The sequence below is a fragment of the Eurytemora carolleeae genome, unplaced genomic scaffold (assembly GCF_000591075.1).
Source record: "Eurytemora carolleeae unplaced genomic scaffold, Eaff_2.0 scaffold355, whole genome shotgun sequence".
NCBI lineage: Eukaryota > Metazoa > Arthropoda > Copepoda > Calanoida > Temoridae > Eurytemora > Eurytemora carolleeae.
The window spans coordinates 58,582-72,979 of NW_019396357.1; the positions used below are offsets into that span (position 1 = coordinate 58,582).

Consider the following 14,398-nt stretch of genomic DNA (forward strand, 5'->3'; position numbering starts at 1 on the left):
CAATTATATCTTATTCATAATTTGTCAGACATTGTCATATTTGCAGAAAGGGTAACTTGAGATTACGTTTACAATTTCATAAAGTACAAAAAAGGTCATTTAGTACATGCATGCAGAATTTAAAAAAAATCTTTTATAGTTATTCCTTTTAAAATAGAAAATTTTCAACAACAAAAAAAAACAATTTGGTTTATACAACATCATACAACATCATACAACATCATACAACATCATACAACATCATACAACATCATACAACATCATACAACATCATACAACATCATACAACATCATACAACATCAAACAAACTGAACACTTGCCTAAAACTAAAATTTTATCATTCTAAAATCTTTTTAATCTCATGCCTTAGACCTTTGAAACTTCACACAATAAATGCTTTTAAATCAAATAGTCCAAGATGGAAATTCAAAGGTTTACACAGTCAGGTTGCAAAGATATAGGGATTAGAAAATTACTGTTTTAGACAGGCGTTGAGTTCCTTAATCAAATTTGTGCGCGTTAATAAGTATTTATCCTCACACATTCTTTTCTTCGAAAATTAGAGAGCGTAGAAAACCTAATTAAATTGCGTGGGGTAGAGTTTTGTAAAATATATATACCCGGCAGGGTGACACTATCTACAAATATTCCACTATATCACACTTAACAGCAATATTTGGGCACGAGACCAGTTTAGATAATTGCCGCGTATCCTCTCCATCCAACAACCTTTGAAATATTGGCGCGGCAGTCACGGCAGAGTTCTTCGTCTTTGTTTTTGGTCGTTTTATGCTTCCCTTCATTTCCAGCTCCTGGTGAAGAAAATAGGTTTAACATTTTTTAGGCAAAAAAAAACCATATTTAAAGTAAAACTAAATTTTGTATTTAAATCACATCACTTTAGGTTTTCCATTTAAACTATTGGGTATTGTACAAAACAGTGTAGGCCGAATAAAAAACACGATTATAAAAATAAAAATAAAAACAGAGACCTTGATCTAAATGTCGTTGTTAATGAAATGGAATCTTTAGCACAAATATATAATTGTCTCATCTTTGAATCCTGATTATGTAAACCTTTGATATTTCAAACAGAATTTATAGTTTGAACCTATAAGGTCTACTGCAATAGTTTGTAAAGATATAGGGATTAGAAAATCAAAGTTTGTGGCAAAGACTCCATTACTTTCGCACAGTAACAAAAATTATACTATTACACTGTATTATCCATGAAGTTCTTTAATAAGGTTGGTTAATGTATGGAAAATGTTGTCTCCTAAGATAAAAACTCATATGACGTCACTTTTGCCTCTATTTTCAGTCACGTCATATAAGGTTTTTATCTATCTTTCTTAGGAGACCACATTTTCCGTACGTTGGAGCGCATTGAGAGTAACCAACCTAGCTTTGAATTATCTGACCTGCTGATTTATTTTCAAGCTTTGAAATCCTGAACTCAACTCCTCTTGTGATCTAACTTGACTCCAGAGAACTCCTCCTAAAAAACAGCAAAAAATTCAAATATAAATGTCAAAATTTATAGCTGATATCATCAAATTTATAGAACTTTATAAAATTTAAATTTAAATAAAAATAAATATGTTTAAATAAGGAAGACAAGCAGATTGTTCAGATCAAACTTGAATAATGAAAACACATCAAAGGAATTGAGTCTTTGTCACAAACTGTGATTTTATAACTTCAATATCTTTGTAACCATAGTCGTAAACCTTAAATATTTTCAATTATGAATTCTGTCAGATCAATTAAATTTTAAATTTTAAAGGTTTTCGCCATATAGGGATTAGAAAATTTAAGTTTGTGGTGAAGACTCAATTATTTTCTCATTAAAAGATGGTCACATGAATTCACGCAAAATTTTTTAAAAATTTTCTAATGTTAGTTATACACCGAAGACAAAATCTTGTTTTTGATGAGAAATATTGTTCTGTCTCTCCAATAGCTAATCTGCAATTTAGTTTGTGTCCGACAACTTTTAATCAATTCCCCCTCAATTCCCCTTCACTTTATAATATCAATCTAGTTAGTGGTGACTACTGTTACTCAATTATTTGCAACTTCTCTCTATGCCAGTCATTTGTCAATCTTATCGTGCACCTCCCCCCCCTCCCACTTCATAATGGTGAATGTAGGAAGTGATGGTAAATGTTTAAGAAATGTGAAAGAAGAAATCTTGCAAAAAAAATTGTATTTTAAGTACGGACAAATTCCACTTTTGTCACGGAAAGGCATACTCATTCTTTTTAACTCTTGCTTTAGAGATTTAAAAAAAAAATATCTTATAAAACCTTTCTTTTAAAATTTAGATAGGGTAGAGGGGAACGTTTTTATTTTATATTATAGTTGGCAAAAAAAACTTTAGAAATAGAAAAATAAAGGTTTGAAACTTCAGGAAAAGAAAAATAAATGAAAAAAGTTTAGAGAAATGTAATCAACATCAAAGTAAACTCGGATTAGGATATTAAAGTTTACTTAATTAAATTAAAATATCATAAATAAAAAATCAATTTTTGATTTATTTTTAAAAACTCTTCCCCCTCCTCAAAGAATGCTAGATTCGCAAAATTAATGATTTCTTCAACTTTGGAACCGTTAATCTTACAGAATTTAGAGTTCAAAATAAAATGAAAAGATCTACGCCATCAGTTATCTATTTGTTTCAGTCATGGACTAAAGAATACGGGGTACCTAGTTTCTTCCTTTCATGGATTGAGGAACCAAAATTACTGTAAGAAAAGTATTCGAGAAAAGTCTGTAAAAAAAATCACCAGAAAAAATGGAAAATTAATTGATTTATTAGCTAAAAATTCATTTCAATAAGAAAGGGGAAATAGTCAAATAAAAAGCCATTATTATCTTCAAAATAATTTGTAATACACAATTAGTTTTCTTATGACATGGTTGGTGATAGAAATTCAAAGTTACAGGGATTAATTAAAATTTCTACCATTTTTGAAGTTTGTTGGTCGTCTGAGTTTAATCGGTGGATCATCTTCTGCTTCATCATCAGTTTGTGTTGCTTGATCCTCTAGAGTACTTTCTCCCTGGTCGGATACACATCCAACCCTAACCATGACACCATTGTACGATTATTCAACTCTTTTTAACAACTTAAAAGTTTTTTCCTGATTAATTATAGTTATAAATATCAATCAATAATTAAGAAAACTAAATATTTTCAATTGTGGTTTCTCTACAAAAGTAGCGAGTGCATTTCTGCTGCAGGATATAATCGAGGAATTATCACAATTGAACAGTTTCAAAGCTAGAAAAACGACAATATCTTCCACATTATTGACCAGATAAAGGCTTCAAGGGCACCGTTTTAAATCGGGCATTGTCATCTTTGCATGATAGGGCACATGCAATTACACTAACAGTCGCCTTAACATTGAAAAAAAAATCCAAAGCTTTGTTTTAACCCCTTTCCATCAAAAACTCGCGACAGTGCAAATATTCAAATGTTCACAGAACCATTTCGAATATATCTTTGTAAACTGATTTCGTAGATCTTTGTGATTGAAAACTCTAAGTCATGTATTTTTTAAAACATAACATTATGAAAGAGATTTAGGTATTCTTCAAGAAACTTATTTTTTGAGAAAATTTGCTTTTGTAAAACAAAGGAAAAGTTCTGTAAATAATAGTAAAGTTCAGCTTAAGCTCGACTATTTTTATTTGAGTTGTTTTAATTCCTGGCTCTGAATTGACTTTTTATTTTCTATATTTTTCCTATATTTGTGATAAAGGATCCGAGATAAAGAAAATAATATCATGATATTAAGAATTATATCCGGGATCGTAATTAAAAATCTCAGAATACGGATTATTTTAGATATAAGATATTTTTCTATCTGTATGTAAAAAACGTAGTTAATATCTATTTACACAGAGTGTCTCTAAAAAATCTTAATTTTGAACCGATATCGTTTTTTTATGTTTTGACTTAAAAATTTTTTATTTTATTTAAAGGACAGATTGAATAGATTTCATTCCAAATGTATTATGTAATTTTAGCCGCGTTGTGTTCATTTCTATTAGGAATTTGACTCTGGAATTCCACTTTCCCCCTCCTTTCTTCTACCCCCCCCCCTTTCCATTCTCTTCCCTCCCTTCGTACAGTGTAAAGTTTGTTTAAACTTATCTCTATGTTATGTCATTTAAAGTTGATATATTTAGCAAACTTTATTAGTCGTGCAGTGCAGAAATGTCTTTTCAAAGTTAAGAGAAAGTTAAAGATTGTAAATTGGTGTTTCCTGTAATAAGTATTCTCTTCATCTACAGCATCTCCGAATCCTTCCTCTGTATAGTGCTCGCTCCCATGCCTACAGCAGGACTCGGAGAGATGAGAATTCGAGGAATCCAGTCCTCTAGATGCTCGATGCGAGCACTCAATGTTAAGAGGAGAGGAGTGGGAGCAGTGAAGTTGACTCTCATTGTGGAAACAGCTGATTGGAAGCTCTTGGTCTGCACTGCTACAGCTGCAGCTGCTGGGAGAGTTCCAACCTGAGGGTGGAGCAGGAGGCGGAGAGATCCAACCTTCCTCCGGAGGTAAACCAGGGGAATCCCAGATATCCTGGTTAGGTGGGGTGTGCCATCCTACCGGAGAGTGTAAAACCGGATGTCTAACATGACAAGGACAGCTTTGTCTCCTGGATAGATTAGATTTGTCTCCGCTCCAGGTGCCCGCAGCAACTTGGAAAATCTGTAAATATGTTTTCTCACAGTCATCAGAAATAGCATCAAAAGAACAACATTATATATAGTCAAATTCAAACAATATAATAAGATAAAATTTTACCTGATTAGATTGACAACCAGATTCAAGGTTGTCTGAAAGATTTAAATCCTGGGATCGGCATTTAACCGAATATTCCTGGTTTGTTCTGTCTCCTAGTAGACCAGGATTAGCGGGATTGACCCGTTCAGAGAGTTGTCTAGGAAGCATTTGTACAGAGTTATTATCAGGTTGTGTATCATTAATGGGGGAAAATATTTTCTCTCTTGATTGATTGATTGATTGCAGCGGTGTCTCCTTCTCCACGTTATCCTGATAAGTTTGATTCATATCACAGTTAGTTGAGTGTCCAACACTCAGTTTTCCGTCATTCAAAACCATTCCATTGGTTGAACTCTTCTCCTTGATTGAACCTGGTCCGTCAGGTCTCATCTTACCCAGAGGAGGAGAGTTAGGTCCCAGTTTCCGGGTTTCACTAAAACAGTTTTCGTTTTAAATTAAAGAAATTAAGAGGAACCTTGCAAAGGTATTTGCAGGAACCTTGAAAAGTTATTTGCAGGAACCTTGCAAATGTATTTGTAGTAACTTGCAAAGGTATTTGTAGGAAATTTGCAAAGGTATGTAGAAATCTTGCAAAGGTATGTAGAAACCTTGAAAAAGTATTTGTAGAAACCTTGCAAAGGTATTTGTAGAAACCTTCTTGAAAAGATATTTACAGGAACCTAGCAAAAGAATGTTGTAGGCAAATTGCAAAGATATTTGAAGGAACCTTGAAAATATATTTGTAGGAACTTGCAAAGGTATTTGTAGAAACCTTCTTGAAAAGATATTTACAGGAACCTAGCAAAAGAATGTTGTAGGAAAATTGCAAAGATATTTGAAGGAACCTTGAAAATATATTTGTAGGAAACTTGCAAAGTTATTTGAAGGAAGTTGCAAAGGTACAGTTAAACCCTAAATAAACCATATATACATCTAAAGAATTCATCAAATGTCGTATTCTTCACTTTCTGATAATGGAATGTTGCACTTATTTAGTTTTTTGATTAAATGATTATATGGAGCTCTTTAAAACTGTTCCCGCATATTTATGGCTATTTATTTATTTTCGCAAATACTGAGATTAACGTAAAATAGTATAAAACCCATTGAAAAATTGTCAAGACGACATTTCATAAATTCTCTCGATGTATTTAATATTTAGGGTTTAACTGTATGAAATTTGCAAGAAGAAATTAAATTAGTTCAATTCACTTCATTTTTTTATTGCGTGAGATTTTGCAACTTTTGGATTTGAAATTTTGACTTTTGTTTTGAACATGATAATTTTTTTGGAAAAAACATCAGAAATAAAAATAAAAATAGAAATCTCCAAATCCCTAAATATTAATATCGATGTTTTGATGTCAGAAGATGAGATCAAAGGTCTAATATTATAATTTGGGCAAGCTATCTGCATTTCTATTTCTTTCAAGTTGATTTTATAAACAGTGCCCTTAAGAGCTTAATGATTAACAAAATGAATAAGATGTACAGCATTCTTTCCTTGAATATTGATTATTTCGTTTGTGGTTTCTGTGGATTTTTGATCAGGCCACAACGAACAAAATTTTTCCGAATAAAAACATGTTTCAACTTAAATTAAGTTAGATAACGGATAAAAGGGTACTGTTGTGAATCGGGCATTCCCTTGAAATGACTGTTCCTTTAAACTTACTCTGAGTCTGCGCTCTCCTTGGAGCTGCTGGGTTCAGATAAACAGAAACTATGTTCTCCTTCTTCTACTCTAACCAGGGATACGTCACCTAAACATATTGAAATTTATCAGATTTTTTCTTGCAGGGGGGGGGGCCGGGGGGTTGATGCTTTTTATTAATGAGGTTTCATTTAAAGAGAATGACCGGCAATGTATGGTACAATTAAACCCTAAATAAGCCATACATCGGAAGAATTTATCAACTGTCGTCTTGACAATTTTTCAATGGGTTTTATACTATTTTACGAAAATCTTAGTATTGGCGAAAATAAATAAATAGCCATAAATATGCAGGAACAGTTTTAGAGAACTCCATTATAATCATTTAATTAAAAAAACTAAATATCTGCAACATTCCATTATCAGAAAGTGAAGAATACGACATTTGATGAATTCTTTCGATGTATGGCTTACTTAGGGTTTAACTGCAGTTTTACTGAGAATGTAGTAAAGTATAGAAGTTTTTTAGGATTCATTTGAGACAATAAAACATTTTAATGATGAATAATTACTGAGTTTGAGCGTAAAGCCGACATTCAAAATCATCCATTTGGGTGGTTACGTTTTTTTAAATTATTAAATAACGATAACGAAAAATGTAAAAAAAATCTACATTTTACTAGTCACATGTTTAGGAACTTAAAATGTTTAAAATAAATGAATGTTAGCAACAATTATTTATTTTTCATCATTATATTGAGTTTTTGATTCTTTACAAATTTTATCGTAGATTTCTTCAAATTCTTCAAATGCGTTTTTTCAATAAAAATTGCAGTAAATCTACAATACATGTGTGAGAACTATGAGACATTACAAAAGCTAATAACTGAATAAGATTACTTATTTTGGATGATAAGAGTTAATTTTTGTTTTCTCAATCTGTTCCTAAACAACTTACAGGGTGTCCCACGAAACATGACAGTATGCAGGACGACTTAGTTAAAGTAGATAGAAGACTAAATGTCACAAATAAATTCAAATACCAAAGACGACTTTCAAGTCGTCTTCCTATTGTCATGTTTCGTGGGACACCATGTATTAGTTTTAAAATTCGGTGATGGTGATGGACCAAACCTCTGTAGAGTAAAAAAGTAGATGTTAGTTCCACATTTATTGAATATATATTTCGGTCTGGGTTGACCCTCGTCAGTTCTAACGATATAATAACCATCAAAATCGATAAAAAATAAAAGAATGTAAAAAATCACAAGAAGATAAACAAACAAAAAAGATTATTCAAAATAAAAATTTACTGTCGTATTTTTGTTACATTTTTCGTTGTGGTCATTGAATAATTTTTAAAAACCGATTCTCAAAATCATCCCTCCATGATGTACTTTAAAGATTGAATTTGCGCTCTTGCTGAACAAATATGCACCGTAAATACTCAAATGAATACTAAAAATTACTAATACTACATTCTCAGATCAACTACCATACATTGCCAGTCGATCCCTTTAAATAGATGTCATTAATCCATAATCTTAATAAAAACCTTGGTTATGCATAACTCAGGAGTTTATAAAATTATTTTTTAATTCAGAACTATTATGTTGTGAATTTTGAAAATATAAATCCTCATCGACAACCCTTGGTAATCATGCCCTGCAGGGATAACTGAAAATTTTCTATTCTTCTCAACTTAAAATACCCACATTGAATATCGAGATCAAGCATTCAGAATAAATGACACTTTACACAAAATTTCCGACCTTAGGTAATTTTTATGCTTTCTTTTGTATTTGTATATTTTATGCAACTTGAATGGTTTGTTTTCTAACCAATAGGTTTGTAATTTGGAACGTGTATTGAGGATAAAGGTTGGAATATGCAGATTGTATGGGTATTGGTTAAACACAATAAAAAGAATGTTTAGGCCAGGTCCAGGATAAGAAAATACAATGGCGGGGGGCTTAAATAGAACCTTCGCTAGATCGATATTATGAAAGAAGAACATGGCCTGGCATAATAATAAGAAAAAAAGAACTAGACTAAAGACAATGTAAGATACTTCTAAGAGATAACCTGGGTTTCCCACGAAACAGAACAGTTCAAAAAGTGGACATAAAGATCATCTTGGATTTCAAAATTAATTTGCAGGATTTATTCTTTAACTATTAAGACACTAATGAAAAAATAGCCCTAGCCAATTTTTTGTAATTTTAAAATTTTTTGTTTAATTTGAGAAATTGACATTTAAACGATCTCTTTTGTTTTATTTGTTTCAAGAATCATATTTATAACTTGACGGATGGATGCTGAAGATTATTTTATTATTACTTAACTTATACTATGTCCACACTCTCTATAGTAAATCTGGAAGATGTATGGGACGTTAGTTGGCCGATACAAGACAAGGAAAACAAGCTGCAGGAGGAAAAATGAATAAATATGTAGAAAATATGATTATCCAACAATAAGATGCACATTCAAACATAGATAAATAAATAAACATAGATAGCTTATGTACGCAAAATCACCAAGAATTGTACAGTCCGTGAACTCATACTTCTAAGGGTCAAAGTGTACTTCAATGATAAGCGGGATGGTTTAGTGTTTTAATGGATTTCATAATATAGTGTAAAATAACTCCGGGAATGGAACTATTTTAACAACAATATTTCACTGAGCAATATATCATATTTCTCTCTACAGAACTCATGTACACCACAAGTACTCAATGACATAAGAACAGCCAATGTTCACAACCGACCTAGTTAATCTATATAATAGGAATATCTTTAAAACATCTCTGTACATTTTTATCTTTCAAGATGAAAAATGTCGTCTTATCTATGCATTCAAAGCCTTTCTTGACACTAGAGCAGCGTTCAACAAGTTTTGTCTTTCAAACTAATTAAATTCAATTGATTTTAGCGAAGATATTTATGCCTGATTTACAACATAGTAACATAAAAGCTTTGTCTGATGCATTAGATATCAATAAATTAAATATTTATAAATAGATTAGATATCAATAAATTAAATATTTATATATTGATTAGATATCAATAAATTAGATATTTATATATTGATTAGATATCAATAAATTAGATATTTATATATTGATTAGATATCAATAAATTAGATATTTATAAATAGATTAGATATCAATAAATTAGATATTTATATATTGATTAGATATCAATAAATTCAAAAAACGATTATTTTCAATTGCGCATTTTACTGCAGGAAAACATATAGGATTTATCAGAGTTGAACACTTTGAAACCTAGAAAAATAACAATATCTTCCATATTATTGATCAAATAAAGACTTAAAGTTTACTGTTGTGAATCGATCGGACATTGAAAGTTTTGCATGGAGGGTCACATTAAATCCCTTTAAGCAATTATTTCAGTTTGCATCTTATGTCTTTTTTTTTAATTTGGGAAAGTTCAAACCAGAATTAGAATGAAAATGATGAGATCAATCTTCTTTTCAAAGTAATTTCCCTTGTAAAAATAAAATAAAGGAACTGTAATTTCAAGTGACCCTCCATGCAAATATAGAATTCCTGTTTTTATCTTTATCTGATCAAAAATGTGGAAGATAAAGTCGTGTTTTTGACTAGAAAAGTGTTTTGTTCTGATAATTTCTTCATTATATCGTAAGAAAAAAATATGCATGTCACTTTTGTGAAGAAACCACTAGGAAAAACAAACAGTTTAAGTAGACTTAAACATGAATATCCAATTTATATTTAATCAGACAAAGCTTTCAAGGGTACCGTACCGTTAGAATTCGGGCATTGCCATCTTTTCATGGAGGGTCACTAGCAATTACGCTTACAGTCCTTTTAAACAAGGATAAATAAATGTAGAGAGTTTAGTGATATAATGTGAGCTGTGTAACTAAGGTTTAATGGATTCTATTCAAACTCTCTCCTTCAATTAATGAATCTTCTGTATCATTTTCATTCTAATCAAGTTCAGATGAGAATGCATCTTTTTCATGTAAAACAAAACATTTTGTTGAAGTTTTCTGATAAAATAAATTTTTTAAAACTTACTTTGTTAACTTCTAGAAGTTGGGAACTTATGAGCAAAAGGTTTAGCTTCTGGTTCAAATTAAGAAAGTAGCTGTAATAAGCCGTTCAAAATATTTATTTCTTTAATAAAATTTCCATTTCTTACAACTATTTTGTTTCAACAAAAGCAACGTAAAAGTACTACTTTTGGTGTACCTTATAATCAAATCAATTTTTAAATAGAATAGCTGGGTTGGATTGATTGATTGTACCTTTAGGTATATCTAGAGCTCGTTTAGTTCCTCCGTTCTGTAGAATAGCTTGAGCTTCATCTCCAACCTGTCTATACATTGACTCAAGGATCTCATCTTTCTCCAACCTTAAACCCTGATACTTACTCTTCACCTAAACATAAACTTTTTCTTGAAACCTGATACTTACTCTTCACCTAAACATAAACTTTATATTAAACCCGGATACTTACTCTTCACCTTAACACAAACATTATTTTAGACCCTGATACTTTCTCTTCACCTGAACAGAAACATTATATTAAACCCTGATACTTACTCTTCACCTAAACATAAACATTATATTAAATCCTGATACTTACTCTTCACCTAAACATAAACATTATATTAAACCCTAATACTTACTCTTTACCTGAACATAAACATTATAATAAACGCTGATACTTACTCTTCACCTATACATAAACATTATATTAAACCCTGATACTTACTCTTCACCTAAACATAAACATTATATTAGACCCTGATACTTACTCTTCATCTAAACACAAACATTATATTAAACCCTGATACTTACTCTTCACCTGAACATAAACATTATATTAAACCCTGATACTTACTCTTCACCTGAACATAAACATTATAATAAACCCTGATACTTACCCTTCACCTGAACATAAACATTATAATAAACCCTGATACTTACTCTTCACCTCAACAGAAACATTATAATAAACCCTGATACTTACGCTTCACCTAAACATAAACATTATAATAAACCCTGATACTTACTCTTCACCTAAACATAAACATTATATTGAAACCTGATACTTACTCTTCACCTAAACACAAACATTATATTAGACCCTGATACTTTCTCTTCACCTGAACAGAAACAATATATTAAACCCTGATACTTACACATCATCTAAACATTATATTAAACCCTGATACTCACTCTTCATCTAAACACAAACATTAAAATAAACCCTGATACTTACTCTTCATCTAAACACAAACATTATAATAAACCCTGATACTTACTTTTTACCTGAACAAAAACATTATATTAAACCCTGATACTTACTCTTCATCTAAACACAAACATTATTTTAAACCCTGATACTTACTCTTCACCTGAACAGAAACATTATATTAAACCTTGATGATTACTATTCACCTAAACATAAACATATTCTCGCTATTCATTAAATTAGATAAAATCAGCCGTACCTGTTCTATCTTTGTAATTTGATAATTTAGATTTTTTTTTCTTATAAATCCTTTATTTGAAATTGGTATGAAATTTCTGGAACTCTTACTTCCTTTAGTATAATTTAGACATTTTAACAAGTTATGCAATTTTGCATAACTTACTCCATTTTTTTCTTGTTCAATTATTTTTAAACAAGTGTCCAAATATTGCTAAGAGAAGAGAATTAATCATTTTACTTATATTTAAAGTTTAGCTTGTAATTGCCGTTAAACAGGTTAAACGTGAAGTTTATTATGTTTAACATAAATTTCAACATGTTTAACATAAAGTTTTAAAGGTTAACTTAAAATTTAACATCTTTTTCATAAAGTCCAACATGTTCAACATTAAGCTCAACATGCTTAACGTGAAGTTCAACATGTTTAACATAAATATCAACATGTCAAACAAAAAGTTCATAATTTTCCACATAAAATTCCAAAGGAGTTGAGTTTTTGCCACAAACTCTGATTTTCTAATCTCTATATCTTTGGAACCCAATGTCGTAGACCTTAGATATTTCAAACTATTAATACTTATAGATAAAATAATCTAAGTTTGAAATATTAAAGGTTTGCACCATAAGATTGGAAAGATATTGGAATCAGAAGATTTTAGTTTGTGGCAAAAACTCAATTCCTTTGTATCATAAATGTTTTAATGTACCTTATTTGCAATCCTAAGTTTATCATCTAGAGATTGTAGAGTAGAGTTAACCTTGACTTTGTTACCCCCGGATCTAATGTGAGGTTTCTCTTTGGCCGATACACCCAATGGATCCCGTCGTAGTTCTATTATCTAAACAAATATATCATACACTAGCTCAAGTGTCCGGCGTTGTCCGTGGAATGAAAAAGAAAACCTTGAAAAACATCAAATTTAAAGAATGGTCGAATATTTTAGCCTATGTCTTCGGCAAAAAATGTCAAAAAATTGGTCTAGTCGTCTGACCAGCTATAGCTTACATATATATATATCTATATATAAATAAAGTTGTAATCTCTGTTTGTCAGTTTGTTTGCCCGATCATAACTCGGGAACCCCTGGACCGATTTACCTCAAATTTTAATTGGGGAACTTGGGAAAGCCGCGGGACTGTTCTAAGCTAGGTTTCAAGATTCTTGTTGAGTGGGTCGGAAAAAAACTTAAAGACTAATTTACGACAAGGGGCGTGTATTATTCTGGAGTGGGTCGACAAAGGGCGGGTTAACGGTGGGATTAATTATGACTCCCCTGGTTCACGCTGGGGTTCCAAGCTAGTATATATATATATATTATAAATATATATGAAGGAAGAGCTTTATTATATAGATTTAGTGATTGCCTCATCAATATTTCTTGTCAGTTGTGATCCAACATAGAAGAAAAAGAAGGATAAGTTGAGGAAGAGCCAAAATTCCGATTACTTTGTTTTGTTTCATAGTCAACAATTTTCCAAAAAAATATATTAATTATCCAAAAAAAATTGTTAGTATTTTTTTGTAATGGTGGGTCATTTGATTTACAGCGGACAATCCCTTTAACTTTAATAAACAGCTAAAAATCAAAATAGAATTAAAATCAAGTAGTGGGTCACAAATTTAAAAGGTTTAGAACGAAACAAAATTAAGTTTTTATTTAGCTCAATGTTTCCTTAATGAGTGCTTTGTATAAACCCTCCGTTAAAATATATCCTAATTAATTTTCTTCTTGAACTTAAATCTGAAAGTTGTCCCATCACCCCCGAATTAGACCCAAATTGGAATATGGTTAAAGGGAGTGTTCGCGAAAAATGAAAAGGGGAATATGGTTAAGACCACCCCGGACTAACGCATTCGGTTTCTTCTATTTGAAATCATACGCGTTTTGGTTTATGTTTAAACAATCTTTAAAGTTACGGATTTGTTTGTAAAATACTTTGTATTCAAAACATATATGCCGGCAAAAAAGTATTTAGGAAAGAAGGCTGAAAAATTATGTTTAATAGGAGAAATTGTGATCGAAAGTCGTAGCTTTCTGGAATATTGACAGAACCAATAAATCCACGTGAGACGGTGGGACATCTTAAGGATATTGCTCCTTAATATATGTCGGAATTTTTAATCATATCTTTTAATTATTTTTTTACACATTTTTTATTTTCATATTAAGCCACCAGTTATTGATACATAGCGTTATTTCTTTACCCATAATAGTTATCCCAGGATACAGACAGCAAATAGAAAGTTAGAAAACAAATCAAACATTTTTGATTTATATAGATAATATAAGAGATGACGTCAAATAATCTTGAAAATAATATAAACTATAAGTCAGAATGGCAGAATGCTTCTTCTCTAATATCTTAAAAACAGCTTTTAAAGTTCTTATACTTAATTCATAATAAGAGTCAACTGACGATTAGAGTGTAAAGTAGGTTGTAAATAG

General features: G+C 30.9%; 1 protein-coding gene across 1 annotated transcript in view; it reads right to left on the minus strand.

The window, feature by feature from the left end:
- Positions 1 to 277: 277 nt before the first annotated feature.
- The window catches only part of LOC111701631 (uncharacterized), a 66,168-nt gene continuing 52,047 nt past the window's right edge, over positions 278 to 14,398 (minus strand). The window contains exons 14-21 of the mRNA XM_023473004.1: positions 12,659 to 12,790; positions 10,759 to 10,891; positions 6,478 to 6,565; positions 4,824 to 5,235; positions 4,279 to 4,727; positions 2,970 to 3,088; positions 1,423 to 1,499; positions 278 to 813 (exon numbers count right to left, since the gene is read on the minus strand). Of these exons, the coding sequence (XP_023328772.1) occupies positions 640 to 813; positions 1,423 to 1,499; positions 2,970 to 3,088; positions 4,279 to 4,727; positions 4,824 to 5,235; positions 6,478 to 6,565; positions 10,759 to 10,891; positions 12,659 to 12,790 (1,584 nt within the window). The 3' untranslated portion in view covers positions 278 to 639. The remainder of the gene's footprint in view (positions 814 to 1,422; positions 1,500 to 2,969; positions 3,089 to 4,278; positions 4,728 to 4,823; positions 5,236 to 6,477; positions 6,566 to 10,758; positions 10,892 to 12,658; positions 12,791 to 14,398) is intronic.